At 51.4% G+C, this 14,727-nt stretch overlaps 1 protein-coding gene across 1 annotated transcript in view; it reads right to left on the bottom strand.

Annotated features, from left to right (window-relative positions):
* LOC147015117 (choline transporter-like protein 5) overlaps window positions 1-13,473 on the bottom strand; it is a 200,938-nt gene extending 187,465 nt beyond the window's left edge. Inside the window, exon 1 of the mRNA XM_085849565.1 lies at window positions 13,085-13,473. Coding sequence (XP_085705691.1) covers window positions 13,085-13,376 — 292 coding nt within the window. The 5' untranslated portion in view covers window positions 13,377-13,473. The remainder of the gene's footprint in view (window positions 1-13,084) is intronic.
* Window positions 13,474-14,727: the final 1,254 nt, after the last annotated feature.

Raw genomic sequence — 14,727 nt, 5'->3', positions numbered from 1 at the left:
TATATATATATATATATATATATATATATATATATATATATATATATATATATATATATATATATATATATATATATATATATATATATAGATATAGTGACGTCCACGGGACTTGAACAGTCCCGCCAACGTAGAATGAGCCGAAACGATGGAGGCGGTTTATTTATTTATAACCCAAACATGGCGGTTCTAATCGCTCTTCCGCAAACGGGACGAGGAATGTGGCACGAGTCGCTTTTCACCGAGTTGATGATGTTTATTTGTTTTTATTATTAACCAGAAATAACAAGACTCGGCAAGAAGAGGGATCCGGGGCGATTCGACGGGATGGTGTGGGATCGGGCGTGGGGAAAAACACAGACAATTCCAATGAATATACAATTCTCAAACCCTCTAAGGCGCCAAGCGCACACACACACACACACACACACACACACACACACACACACACACACACACACACACACACACACACACACACACACACACACACACACACACACACACACACACACACACAACGTAGCTACTTCTGGTGGTCAGGCTGGACCGTGGTGTGGACGCAACTGTCCCTGGATCAGCGTTGGACGAGCTGGCCTTGCTCTCGTCAGGGGGGGGGGGCAGGAGAAACCGTGGTGCTGTCGACCTCCTGGTCCTGGCCCAAGTCCGCTCACAGCCGCCAGGGTACCAAACCGACGGCTCAACGCCTCACAAATGTGGGAGCTGGTCAACATCCCCTCCGTGATCACGTTTAACACGTCTGCGGCTGGTCCCCGCAACGTTGCCACCAAATTCCCTGTACGTTCCTGCTCATTCCACCCGTTTAGTCGGGAAATGCACTCAAATTGCGTCAGAAAAGCTTCAACGCTCCCTGACCCGTCGAAATTTACCAGGGGGATCACTTTTACGGTGGCCCGCTTCTCAGTTTCTCCCTTGTCCGAATCCAGCCCAGGGATCAAACACCCTTGTGGCTGCGTATCCAATTTCGGAGCCCACTGTGGCCAAAGATGTTTTGTGGTGAGGGTCTCATGGGTCAATTTTGCCTCCTGTTCCAAACGTTGAATGGACCGATTCACCTCTTCCCGCAGGATCTTCTGGGCCCGCACAACCTCCTCCAAGGCTCCGTCGCGAGTTTGTAGCTGCTCCTCAACCAACCCGGACACTCTACTTACAAAAGACGGCTCTACCAGGCCTTTATCCAAGACTTCATCTTGGCTCATAATTTTATCTTGTTCATCCAAACGAGCCTCCAATCCTTTTACCTCCTCCGCCAAATTCATCCCTTGCTTCCTCAGCTCTCCCCACTCTTCAACTTGTAGCTGCATACGAGCATCCACACAGGCACGATGACGTTCCAGGCTTTCATCCACTTTATCAACCCGAATGTTCGTTGCATCAATTTTATCTACCAATTTTTTTTGTATATTTTCCCCCTCCAATGTAATTTCTACCTTTGTTTCCTTCAATCTAGCCTCGAATTTGCTTTGTATTTCCCCCAATTTAACATCCACACACTCCTGCATCTCAGTTTTCATTTTCTCCATCTTTTCCCCCAATTCATCCCTCATTAAATCAATCCGTGCACCCAACTGTTCCCCCATTAACCCCAATTGATCTGTCATTTCTGCCCTCTGTGCCGTCATTTCTGCCCTCTGTGTCACGAATTGATTTTCCATTTGTGCCGTCATTTCTGCCCCCTGTGCCGTCATTTCTGCCCTCTGTGTCACGAATTGATTTTCCATTTGTGCCGTCATTTTTGCCATTTGTGCCGTCATTTCTGCCCTCTGTGTCACAAATTGATTTGTACCGTCATGTCCGCTATTAAACGTTCCAACATTGTCTGGATCGTCATCGCACCGGTTTCTGGCGCTGCCGGCCCGTTACGGGCGATGAAGCACGGTCCACGCTCGGAATGGGGGAGGTTCCAATCCTACCCCCGTCTCTCCCTTCTTCCCCCGACTCGCTGCCAGACACGTGGCCTTCCTCCTCAAACATCTGCACATCCGCCATGATGCAGAAGCCCCGTTTGCCGCCAATTAATTTAAATTTGAAAAATCCCGCCAAAATTTTCCCGCGCTCGCGCGCTTTTCTGTAGTACTTTTATATTCCAATTCGTGGCGAGATTTTAATCTTGGTATATTCTCCCGATACCAAATATAATTTAGAGGGGTTCGAACATCCAACACCCTGACACCAATGTGACGTCTACAGGACTTGAACAGTCCCGCCAACGTAGAATGAGCCGAAACGATGGAGGCGGTTTATTTGTTTATAACGCAAACATGGCGGTTCCAATCGCTCTACCGCAAACGGGACGAGGAAGGTGGCACGAGTCGCTTTTCACTGAGTTGATGATGTTTATTTGTTTTTTATTATTTCCAGAAATAACAAGACTTGGCAAGAAGAGGGATCCGGGGCGATTCGACGGGATGGTGTGGGATCGGGCGTGGGGAAAAACACAGACAATTCCAATGAATATACAGTTCTCAATCCCTCTAAGGCGCCAAGCACACACACACACACACACACACACACACACACACACACACACACACACACACACACACACACACACACACACACACACACACACACACACACACACACAAAACGTAGCTATTTCTGGTGGTCAGGCTGGACCGTGGTGTGGACGCAACTGTCCCTGGATCGGCGTCGGACGAGCTGGCCTTGCTCTCGTCAGGGGGGGGGGGCAGGAGAAACCGTGGTGCTGTCGACCTCCTGGTCTTGGCCCAAGTCCGCTCACAGCCGCCAGGGAACCAATTCTGGCGCCAAGTTGCGAGCAGGAGAGGGAGGCAGGTCCGCCCGCCGTTTGACCCCGTACTCCGAGTCAGCAGAACCCCAGAGCCAACCAAGGTGAGGCACGAGGCTCAGCAAGGCTCCAAGACACGATCAAGAACACGATCGAATCAGCACAAGAAGGATGCTCCCCGCGCAACAGCCTCCCCACCAAAAAAACACGATCTTTTGGTTGTAATCTTCTTCCTCTTCCTTTTCGACCCCGAACAGAACCTTTTTATCCTCGGTCCTCGTCACTTCCAATCGAGCCGTTTATTGGCCCACCGCCGTCGCCTTCTGCCAATCGTGATCACGGGGCGGAGCCATCCGCTGCACTGTCCTGTGACATCACGGCCAGTCTTCAGAGAATACCAAAAGGGGTTTACGCAGACACACTTACCCTATCCCGTGTCCCTATCCAATTACGTGACAATTATCATTTCCCCCCTTGAAGAAATGAACATTTACTAGACAACTTATCACCACTGAATTGCTACTTATTACATCGAGATCCTGGTAAACTCGAACAGCATGGCATACCTAATTAAACATCCTAATTACCCTTTGAATGCATACCCCCCCCCCCTCAAACGTAACAATATATATATATATATATATATATATATATATATATATTTAAAAACACACCCGTATCCCATGCTTACAGATATAGAAAACACCCATATCCCATGCTTACAGATATATAAAACACACCCATATCCAATGCTTACAGATATAAAAAACACACCCATATCCCATGCTTACAGATATATAAAACACATCCATATCCCATGCTTAGATATATAAAACATCCATATCCCATGCATATATATATATATATATATATATATATATATATATATATATATATATATATATATATATATATATATATATTGTTGTGGTTACCAAATTCGCAAACCACCATTCAGGTCCCTTAGGTGAGGTATCTCGGTAAGTGCATGTGTAGTTAGGCCCAAACCCGTTGTCTAGTGGGAATACATGTCATTTATGCGAGCTGCGACTCTTCAGGATAGCCGTTTTTCTTTTACTATCTTTATTTTGGACCAACCGCCATGATCACAACCACAACATCAACCACCGACCACAACGCCGCTTCACCACAACCGCCACGACCTTTACCGTCACAACTCGCCACCATCGCATCACCGTCATCTCGCGCCACTCATGGGCACCGATGCTGGACTCGTGTAGGACGCGCGTCGAACAGCGTGTACAAAATCACGGATTTTCTGCTTCAAAAACGGATCAAAAACGACACACGCCCACTTTTTGCCGTCCAATCGGTGAGCGAGGGGCGATTTGGCCCCGCCTCCAGAACGATCGATATATGCAAATTTATGGATCAAAAAGCCTTCACGCCCACTTTTCTCGGGCCAATGGGGAGCGAGGTGAAAGGTCAAAGGGAGGGGTCAAAGGCGAAGTTACGGCGGGATAAAAGGACGGTGTTCGTCAGTCGGAACGAGAGAGTCAGCAGAACGAGGTCGGAGAGTCAAGAAGAGAGAGTCGCAAACAAGAACGGGTCGGAGAGTCAAGAAGAGGAGAGTCGGAAGCAGAGGGTCAAGACTTCGCGGGCGGTGGAGCTGCTCGTCGTGTGCGTTGGAGTCGGAACGGAGGGGACGGAGCGGTGGAAAGGCGGCGACACCAGACGAGGGGGTGCTCGCGTCGTGCAGGAAGCTGCACCCGAGGGAGGCCGACAGCGCGACCTGGCCGAGGTGGAGACGCTCGTCGCACATAATAAAGATCCTCGAAACCCCGAGCATCAGCAACCCCCTCCTGTTTCCCCCCGCGCTGAGATAGTGCGACCAAGGGGGCCCCGTTCCCACCCCCTGCCAGGCACTGTCCACGAGGCCCGCGGAGAGAGGCGCCATCGCCGCTCCGCGTCTCATCACCAGACGGGTAGGCCCGACCCGGTCTCGGCCTCAGGCCTGCCCCATTCTTGGGGGATTTCTTTTCCTTGTTTTTGGGTATGTGTTGTCGGCGCCGTCTGTGAAGTAGAATTGTATAAGTGTTGCCGTGTGCTCGGTAGTCGGTATTAGCTCTGCACTGTGTTTTCACTTTTATGTTTGCTTTTTGTGTAAATGGAATTGTGTTTTCTTTTTTTTTGTGTGCATTTGGTGGAATTGTATTTGTGTGCTTTCCGTTCGTCGCGAATAAATGTGCTTTATTGTTGAACTGTTCTCCCGCTTCCTTCGTCTTTTCCTCCATTGAATCCCCATCTTGCTTCACGTAAAGGGTTGGTAGTGGGCTGAATACGCCCGATAATTAATCGAACGTCGAGGTCGACGATAACACCGCTCGGTTATTCCTGATAGTACGGAGCGGGTCGCTTAAGTGGCCCGTGTCCGAAGTCGACCTGCGGCGAGGTGCGATCGCCCGGTCTACCCTCCGCGTGGGTACTTAGGTAGTTCGGGTAGTCTGCGAGCAACCCTATCCCACGCGGGGGCTGATTGGCTCGATCGCGGTGAGACCGAAAGGTCCACCCGTGACTGGTTCCCGCGTTAGTCCGAGAGGGTCACGACTGGATTGTCCGTCCGGTGGGCGACGTGCCGCGATTCGAGTTACGTGGCCGTTCGCACGCCGGCGGGCGCGAAGACCGCAACACTGGTGTCAGGAGTGGGATACAAATTCATCGCCCTCCTCGCGGCACTGGTATCGGAGAACAGGAAAACGGGCTGTCCTGTCTCCAATTAAATTCACGGGAATCGGTCCAGGGGTGAGAGAAGCGACCCCCGATTCCCTCCAAGTTACGAGCGAGCTAAATTAACCCTTCACGAGAAGCAAGATGGCGTCTCAAGGCGAGCGGGAGCCGGGGGTATAAGAAATGTATATGTGTAATAATGTAGAGTCCATGGTCCAGGATGGAATCCCCGAGCAGGAAATGTTGATTGTGCAGGAACACGGACTCGCCCAACTGAACCCAGGGCCCGAGGTGGGTGCGGCAGCGGCCGCGGTGTATGACACCTCCCACCCCCCTCTCCACCAAGACCCTTCCCCAACCCTTGCCGAAACGGCTCAGCTGAGTGCATCCAACATGGCCCAGCTATGCGCCATGCTGGCGGCAATGAACAAACAAATGAATGAAGTGAAAACGACGATGGATACAAATACAAATGAAATGAAAAACGAAATGAAAGACATGAACAAGCAAATGAATGAAGTGAAAACGACGATGGATACAAATACAAATGAAATGAAAAACGAAATGAAAGACATGAACAAGCAAATGAATGAAGTGAAAACGACGATGGATGCGAATACACAGCAAATGAAGGAAGAAATGAAAAAGCTGCGGGGTGAGACGCAGAACATGGGCCGAAGCCTGCAGGCGGGCATGAAGGCCGTGACCGGGGAGCTGGGAATGGCGACTTCACGTGTGGGAGCAAACGAGCTGGGTGGGGGTGCAACGGCTGACAGGCCCGCGGTGGAGGCGGGTGAAAAAATAATTCGTGGAACGTGTTGGGCGAGGGTCGTGACGATGACCGAAAGGGAAAAATTAAATGGGGAGACCAAAACGTGTGAGACGAGACACGAGGTGACGACAACAGAAATAATAGTTGAGACAAGGGAGGTAAAGGGTGAAGAGTTGGCAGAGACACGGGAGATGGGAACGATAGAGGGAAGACTACACGATGAAGACGGGGTAAGTGACGCACACACACACGGAGGTAGTGGAGGACAATGGGCGTGAGCTCGCGGAGCGTGTCGGGACCCGGTGCGAGCAGCGGGATGGCCTCCTCCAGGAACGAGGGGAGGGAGTATGCCCCCTTGAGGCGAGTCACGACCAGGTGAGTTCGGTCGTGTTTTGCGAGGTTGAGGGGACGGGTGCTGTGGACGGGTGCACGGAGAGCTTGGGGGGTATAGAGGCCCCGGAGACCCTTGTGGGGACACGAATCCCCAGTATGGTTGTCCCTGTGTGTGTGGTGCAAGGTGTGAGTGCGTCCCCGTGTGTGGAAGCGACCCCGTGTGTGATTGGTGTGGTGGCGATGGTGCCGGAGTACGTGCTTCCCAGCACGCCGTGTGTGGATGAGGCACCGTGTGTGGATGAGGCACCGTGTGTGGAAGAGGCCGTGTGTGTGAGTGAAACGGCCAGTGTGGATGAGGCACCGCGGGTTAGTGCCCCCGCGTGTGTGGGTGAGGAACCGTGTGTGGATGAGGCACGGTGTGTGGATGAGGCACAGCGGTTGAGTGCCCTCGCGTGTGTGGGTGAGGCACCGCGGGTGAGTGCCCCCGCGCGAGTGAATGGAGCACCACGTGTGAGTAGTATGGTTTGTGTGAGTAGTGAGGCACGCGTGAGTGAACGGCCGTGTGCAAGGTCGCTGTGTGCCAGGGAGACCGTGTGTGTGAGAGAGCGGTATGTAAGGGAGATGTCGGTTGGCATGCGGGAGCACGCAGCCGCGTCTCCCCGTGTGAATGTGATGGAGTGGACTGTGTGCGTCGTGACACGCAGGTATGCGTGTGTGGAATGGCGACGACGGCGACATGGGAGGAACGAAAGCCGAGTAGCGGCTGTGGTTGTTTCGAGGACCGTGCCGGGTTCACCCAGCAGTGAGCACGCGGTTCGTGCTGTGCAACGCACGAGACCGCCACGTGCTCGCTTGCGAGAGTGAAGTCCCGGTCCGGAAACGCACGCGGTGGATTTGCCGATCCCGCGGACGGACAAAGTTTAGGCAGGTAAATGGATTTGGACCGGACGGGTTCTCCACGCGATCGTGTGTGTTCAGCTCCAACGGGAAAAGCACATGTGTTCGCGTGGGAAACCCCTCGAGACGTGGGGCTTGTGTTTTTTTTTGCGCACGGTGACGTCATGGCTGCACGTGTGGTTGGAATCCGGCAGGAGGGGTATCTCTGCCGGATGGCACCGTCCAAGGAGGGACGAGGAACACGTGCAGCTGCATGACGTCACGGGCAGGTGCAAAGTGCGCGAGCTCTGAGTTGCCGCGCAGGTGCTGCGCATGGGGAAAAAAAAAAAAAGCAAGCCTCACTTTCGGGTGCAAAGGATTCCTGGGCAAAGGGTGGAGACCCCCTTACCTGGGCACAGGATGGAAACTAGTTAGGGGGAAGGGTTAGCTTAGTTAGACCGACTCCATGGGGCAGGGGTAAGTCCTCATGGAGTCCGTGGAATGGATTAGTTAGAGGGATTGTAGCCAGATTTAGGTTGGGAAATAAAATGAATTTTTGAGTTAGGAGACAGTGACAGACTTGTGAATGTGTAGAGGGGACGTAGCTTAGCTACGTAGTGTTAAAAGGAACGTGCTTTAGTGTAAGGGATGACGTGGGAGCACGAGTTAGTTAGGGGATGTAGTTAGAAGGATGGCAGAGTTCAGCGGTGTGTGTGTTGAAGAGTTGGTGAGTTGTGAGGTGAGTACTTGTTGAGTGAGTGAGGCCAGCGGGTCTGTGTGTGTGGAGTGAATGGGGAATGCATGGTGCGATGAGTGATTGGGGGGAGGAGTGACTCCCGCCCAAGGGACCCCGGGGTCAGAGTAAAGTGAGTTAGCTGGGTTAGTCAAATTGAAAAATGGAGGTCGTTTTGCTGTTGGTGGGAATGTAGGCTCGAAACCCATTTGGAGGGGTGCAGGAGCCCTGTTGACGGGCTTGGGAGCGTGGCTGCGAAAAGTGAGTATCGCTGAGTGGGTACCCCGGGCACCAGGCTAGTCGGCCGCGGTAGGCCATGGGCCCATGGGGGGCCGGGATAGAGTAGTGGGCACGGGTGCGCCTGCTTGGTGCGGGGGCCCGGGGCGCCATTAGCCGCGCGGCCAGTGCAGTGGGCACGGGTGACCCTCGGAAAGGGCCCGGGAGGCCGGCCTGCCACGTGTGCGTTTCAGGGGAGGTGCCATGGGGGGCACTCCCCGGTGTTAGGGAGCTGGTAGGCTCGGAGGCAGTGTAGTGCCCGGGGGTGCCATAGCGGGAGATTCGGCAGAGGGTCGTGCCTGCCAGAGAGAGCCACGTGTCCCAGCCAGGAGACCGTGTGAGGGCACGGGAGAGAGAAATTGGGGGCGAGGCCCGAAATTGTGAGGACACCAACACAGGCGACGGGAATCTGGGTTGTTAGAACCAATAGTTTAAGCGAGAGGCGCTTGTTGAAAGCCCCGGGGTAGTTTAACAGTTAAATGGATAGGGTAGATTAGGAGATGTACCCCTCCGCACCATCCATCCCCTCGCTCTCGTTGTGGGCCGCTGGACCCACTTGGGTTATAGATCGCCGAACTCTGGGGAGGCCATTCTGAGGCTTCGTTGGGCCTCGACACAGGACGTTAGCTCTCCCTTGTTCCCCTCCGGGAAGGGAACGTAGGGGTTGGGAGTAGGCTAGGTGACAGGATAGGTTAGCCGAACAAAGACGATAAAGGGGGTTAGGGGACGATTTATAGAGGGGAAGTAAAAATAAAAACAACAAAAAAATAAGTTGGGGCTAAATTGGGGTTTGACAAATTAAGGGAGTGGGTATGTACAGTGACAGGCAAAGGCGATAGGTTGGGAGGGAGACAGGTAGGTAGGTCCGAGCCCGACTTCCAAGTGGCCAGCACCACCGCACTCCCTCCACCAACCTCCACTGAACGGCAAAGGCTAGCCAACTCCATCGGCTGGCCGTGTTTTGCTTCAAGGCCTGTGCCGGCCACTTCATCTGCAGCTGTGGTACTTCAAGGCCTGTGCCGGCCAGTTCTTCTGCGGGCTGTTTGCCTGCAGCGGCCTTCTTCTGCGGGCTGTGTTTGCCTGCTGCCTTTGCCATGCCATGCCCACTGCCCATGTTCACCAGCCCCGTTCAATTTTGCTTTGCCCCCCCCCCCTGTTCATTGCCATGTGCGCCAGGATCGTAAAAGCAACAGTTTGCAAGCTGCAAGAACTGCCCTGTTGGCAGCTACAACACGGGCCTGCAGTGGCAGCCCGTGCACCGTGTTTGCATCCATCCATTCGTTGTGCTCATTGCGTGTGCCACTTGAGCTGGCACGGAGACTGCGTTTGTGCAGCCCAAGCACCGTTGTGGTTCACTGAGTTCAGTTCAAAAGGGAAGGCCTTGGACTGCGTGTGAGCAGCCAGCCACGTTCCCTGTCACCTGCATTGTTTGAGTCAGAGACTGCATGTGGGCAGCCTGGCTCCCTGCTAACTGCTTTCTTTTGCAGAGTTCAATGATCCTGGGCCATGGTTTAGTGTAAAATTTGTAAGTTAAGGTTAAGATGTACTGTACATATGAGTGCGCCCCCGGCATGTTTGTCTTAGCGCCGGCAATTTTATTTAAGTCGTCCGTGTGAGTGAGTTTGTTTAGGTAGTTACGCAGCCCTTAGGTTATTTATTTTGGGGACACAAATACCATGAATGTCGCACTCAGGGATCCGTAGGTAAAATGTACTAGGGGAAAACTACACATGATGGCACACGAAAATTTGACGACTCGGGACGAGTCTGTAAAAAGGGGAGGGGGTAGTGTTGTGGTTACCAAATTCGCAAACCACCATTCAGGTCCCTTAGGTGAGGTATCTCGGTAAGTGCATGTGTAGTTAGGCCCAAACCCGTTGTCTAGTGGGAATACATGTCATTTATGCGAGCTGCGACTCTTCAGGATAGCCGTTTTTCTTTTACTATCTTTATTTTGGACCAACCGCCATGATCACAACCACAACATCAACCACCGACCACAACGCCGCTTCACCACAACCGCCACGACCTTTACCGTCACAACTCGCCACCATCGCATCACCGTCATCTCGCGCCACTCATGGGCACCGATGCTGGACTCGTGTAGGACGCGCGTCGAACAGCGTGTACAAAATCACGGATTTTCTGCTTCAAAAACGGATCAAAAACGACACACGCCCACTTTTTGCCGTCCAATCGGTGAGCGAGGGGCGATTTGGCCCCGCCTCCAGAACGATCGATATATGCAAATTTATGGATCAAAAAGCCTTCACGCCCACTTTTTCTCGGGCCAATGGGGAGCGAGGTGAAAGGTCAAAGGGAGGGGGTCAAAGGCGAAGTTACGGGGGGATAAAAGGACGGTGTTCGTCAGTCGGAACGAGAGAGTCAGCAGAACGAGGTCGGAGAGTCAAGAAGAGAGAGTCGCAAACAAGAACGGGTCGGAGAGTCAAGAAGAGGAGAGTCGGAAGCAGAGGGTCAAGACTTCGCGGGCGGTGGAGCTGCTCGTCGTGTGCGTTGGAGTCGGAACGGAGGGGACGGAGCGGTGGAAAGGCGGCGACACCAGACGAGGGGGTGCTCGCGTCGTGCAGGAAGCTGCACCCGAGGGAGGCCGACAGCGCGACCTGGCCGAGGTGGAGACGCTCGTCGCACATAATAAAGATCCTCGAAACCCCGAGCATCAGCAACCCCCTCCTGTTTCCCCCCGCGCTGAGATAGTGCGACCAAGGGGGCCCCGTTCCCACCCCCTGCCAGGCACTGTCCACGAGGCCCGCGGAGAGAGGCGCCATCGCCGCTCCGCGTCTCATCACCAGACGGGTAGGCCCGACCCGGTCTCGGCCTCAGGCCTGCCCCATTCTTGGGGCATTTCTTTTCCTTGGTTTTGGGTATGTGTTGTCGGCGCCGTCTGTGAAGTAGAATTGTATAAGTGTTGCCGTGTGCTCGGTAGTCGGTATTAGCTCTGCACTGTGTTTTCACTTTTATGTTTGCTTTTTGTGTAAATGGAATTGTGTTTTCTTTTTTTGTGTGCATTTGGTGGAATTGTATTTGTGTGCTTTCCGTTCGTCGCGAATAAATGTGCTTTATTGTTGAACTGTTCTCCCGCTTCGCTTCGTCTTTTCCTCCATTGAATCCCCATCTTGCTTCACGTAAAGGGTTGGTAGTGGGCTGAATACGCCCGATAATTAATCGAACCGTCGAGGTCGACGATAACACCGCTCGGTTATTCTGATAGTACGGAACGGGTCGCTTAAGTGGCCCGTGTCCGAAGTCGACCTGCGGCGAGGTGCGATCGCCCGGTCTACCCTCCGCGTGGGTACTTAGGTAGTTCGAATTTGGCGAGCAACCCTATCCCACGCGGGGGCTGATTGGCTCGATCGCGGTGAGACCGAAAGGTCCACCCGTGACTGGTTCCCGGCGTTAGTCCGAGAGGGTCACGACTGGATTGTCCGTCCGGTGGGCGACGTGCCGCGATTCGAGTTACGTGGCCGTTCGCACGCCGGCGGGTGCGAAGACCGCAACAATATAAATATATATAAATATATATATATAAAAAAAAACACACCCATATACTATGATTACAGATCTATAAAACACCCATACATCATGCTTAGATATATAAAACACCCATATAACATGCTTACAGATATATAAAACACACCCATATACTATGCTTACAGATATATAAAACACCCATATATCATGCTTACAGAAACATAAAACACCCATATAACATGCTTACAGATATATAAACACACCCATATACTATGCTTACAGATATATAAACACACCCATATACTATGCTTACAGATATATAAAACACACCCATATACTATGCTTACAGATATATAAAACACCCATATAACATGCTTGTGTCTCCTCAACAATATGTTCGTTTGTGTTGTGAATAAACATGGGGTGCAGAACTTGGATAAACCCGCAGGAAACATTAACATTGGACAAGACTCATGGGCTCATCGTGTCTGTGCTGCCTCCACACACCTTCAATTTTATCGGTTTACCTTCCGTTTGTGTTACCTGTTACCGCAATCCAGGTGAACATCCACACATCTCCCTCGACCTCTATCTCCTGCTGAATCTCAAACAGGAAACTTGGCTAGGCTACCAAAACACATTGGCCTACTCTTTTCGAGTCTCACCATGGAATGTTTTGCATCCATCAAAGAAATCAGGCAGGACTGCCGGCTTGACATTCCAATTGGGTGTACGATGAAAGATGAGATTCTGTGCCCCTTTGGAACGCTACTCATTCGATTTGGACACATGAGGAACAAGAGAGCGGTCCATACGTCATGATGCCACACACATACATGTGCATGTCCAAGCACATACACACAACGGCGTAACAAGCCATATGGACCAGAATGTATTGAAGAAAATAATGATAATAATAAAAATAATAAAAATAATAATGTCATAAAGAGAACGACCCCATGAAAAAGGAAATAAAATAGGAACCTGAATCGAACACGGACCCACCCAGGTGTCTATAACCAAGTCGGGGGCGCAGGAAGTTACATCCATTTGGGATTTACAGGTAAACAACTCCGAGCAGGTAAAACAAGAAGGTAACAGGTAAAATACATCGTGAGCAGGTAATCCAATAAACAATACACGTTACCATATGATGTGGAGCCGTGTACATCCTCGATGCCCTTTCCCATGGCGGGAATAGCTTCACCGATTGTTTGTGCACCAAAGTCGTTCCAGGATCCACCCACGGTCTCTCGGGGCCACCCTTTCATTATCGTCACCTGAGCAACGTCTCCAAGTAACAACGCAGCCAGAGAGACGCCCAGGACAAACACCTGGCTGTTGACAAGGTCGACAAGATTCTTGGATCCATGATTCTCATCATGCTGATGATTTGGCCTCATGACCGAACAAAATGGTGTTTGTGGACGCAAGATCATGCCAATTGGTGCATCAGAAACAGCCTGATCACCACATCCACATCCACATCCCACGCATGATTTGCATCAACTCATCCTCATTTATCCATCTGTATCTTTGTTTTTACTCATTACATTACCATGGACACCTCAAATCAAGAGCCACATCCACCATTGGTCTTTCACATACTTTGAATGACCAGAACCACATTGAGCCGTTTGCACCAAGACGTGGGACTGGGAGCGTTCACACTGGACCCACCGTGATTGAACACCTAAAGGGTCACATTGTCCCTGGATCCGGCTATTAAACACCTTTAGGGTCACATTGTCCCTGGATCCCGGCTATTAAACACCTTTTGGGTCACATTGTCCTTGGATCCCGGCTATTAAACACCTTTAGGGTCACATTGTCCCTGGATCCCAGCGATTAAACACCTTAAGGGTCACATTGTCCCTGGATCCCAGCTATTACACACCTTAAGGGTCACATTGTCCTTGGATCCCGGCGATTAAACACCTTAAGGGTCACATTGTCCCTGGATCCCAGCTATTACACACCTTAAGGGTCACATTGTCCTTGGATCCCGGCGATTGAACACATTTAGGGTCACATTGTCCCTGAATCCAGGCTATTAAACACCTTAAGGGTCACATTGTCCCTGGATCCCAGCTATTACACACCTTAAGGGTCACATTGTCCTTGGATCCCGGCTATTAAACACCTTTAGGGTCACATTGTCCCTGGATCCCAGCGATTAAACACCTTAAGGGTCACATTGTCCCTGGATCCCAGCTATTACACACCTTAAGGGTCACATTGTCCTTGGATCCCGGCGATTAAACACCTTAAGGGTCACATTGTCCCTGGATCCCAGCTATTACACACCTTAAGGGTCACATTGTCCTTGGATCCCGGCGATTGAACACCTTTAGGGTCACATTGTCCCTGAATCCGGGCTATTAAACACCTTAAGGGCTACATTGTCCCTGAATCCCAGCAATTATACAACTTAAGGGCCACATTGTCCCTGGATCCCGGCTATTAAACACCTTAAGGGTCACATTGTCCCTGGATCCCGGCTATTAAACACCTTTAGGGTCACATTGTCACTGGATCTCCCAAACATCTTACAGAAGAGTATCGGAAAAACAAAGTGCTCCCAAGATCGTGTGATGAAGGAATTACATGATATGGTGCATCAGATCACTTTTTGCAATAATCGACTCTCAAAATGACATATTAGTGCTAAATGAGGCCTTTTGGACGTGGTGTGTGTGTGTGTGTGTGTGTGTGTGTGTGTTTTTTTACAATGAGTGTTGATGGGTGGGGGACTGGGGAACAATTGGCACATGGCACATACATTTTTTG

Source organism: Eptatretus burgeri, chromosome 12 (assembly GCF_056783735.1).
Source record: "Eptatretus burgeri isolate ZD-2024b chromosome 12, Ebu_testis_v1, whole genome shotgun sequence".
Taxonomy (NCBI): Eukaryota; Metazoa; Chordata; class Myxini; order Myxiniformes; family Myxinidae; genus Eptatretus; species Eptatretus burgeri.
The sequence above is the reverse complement of the archived record's forward strand: the minus strand, read 5'-3'. Positions and strand labels throughout refer to the sequence as shown.